Source organism: Bison bison, unplaced genomic scaffold (assembly GCF_000754665.1).
Source record: "Bison bison bison isolate TAMUID 2011002044 unplaced genomic scaffold, Bison_UMD1.0 scf7180017864489, whole genome shotgun sequence".
Classification (NCBI taxonomy): Eukaryota; Metazoa; Chordata; class Mammalia; order Artiodactyla; family Bovidae; genus Bison; species Bison bison.
In genome coordinates, this window is record NW_011495048.1 from 5,840,717 (window position 1) to 5,841,605 (window position 889).

The 889-nt window shown below is 42.5% G+C and overlaps 1 protein-coding gene across 1 annotated transcript in view; it reads left to right on the plus strand.

Annotated features, from left to right (window-relative positions):
• The first annotated feature begins 276 nt into the window (after positions 1–276).
• The window catches only part of LRRTM4 (leucine rich repeat transmembrane neuronal 4), a 3,400-nt gene continuing 2,787 nt past the window's right edge, over positions 277–889 (plus strand). Inside the window, exon 1 of the mRNA XM_010863338.1 lies at positions 277–381. Within this exon, the coding sequence (XP_010861640.1) occupies positions 277–381 (105 nt within the window). The remainder of the gene's footprint in view (positions 382–889) is intronic.

Genomic DNA, 889 nt, shown 5'->3' on the forward strand with positions numbered 1-889 from the left:
CTCTTTTTTTACAGAGAAGTTGGTTACCTTCGAGATGGGCTGTAGCTCTTTTGCACAGATTGCCAGTTACTGCTGATGGATCTCTGGTGAATTACACAATGATGCTCAGAGCCTAGAGGCCCTCCCCCACCCCCCTACTGCTTCCACCTCCCTGCCCCCCATCCCACCCCATGCTGAATTTTTTTTCATGTACATATATATATATTTTTTTGTCTGTCCTCTCCGGGGAAGTTTGTGTGGGGCTACTAGCTCACATGCGGGATCAGAATTGTGTGAATGACAGCCGCACTGTGTCATGAAGGTGGTGGTGGTTTCAGCACGAGAGACCAAATAAGAAGAACGCTGAGAGAGGGGGGATCCGTTTTGGATGACAAAGGATGGGTAAGTGAACTTTTGTTGTTTCCTTCTTAGCAAAGCTGATCCTCTTGGCTTCCTATTCTCAGTCGTGGCATTAGCTGATAAAAAAACATCAAAACAGGCAAAAAGCGGCAGCCTTGGAGTTTGCCAGTTGACTCACTATAGTTGCTATTATATTTTTAGATCATTTTCCTTTATTTTTTTAAACTGTAAATGCATAACACGGACTTAAACAGACTCTGGAGAAATATCTTTATGACTGTTTCTTCCGTATGCATATCCTTGCTTGGGAATTGAGCATGAGATAAATGATATATTTGCTTCTATTTCTTGATAATATTAACCACGCTTGTATTTCTGGTTGCTGTCAGGAAGATTGTCAACACTTTACTGCGTGTGTGTAGGGGTGGGGTCATTACTTTATCAGAGGTCGCACAAGGGCTTGTTTTATCTTTGAGGATGAATACTCAACACAGCTTCCAAATATCCAGCAGTCATTTGCCAGTCTTATTTTTTCAAGTGTGGCTGGCTT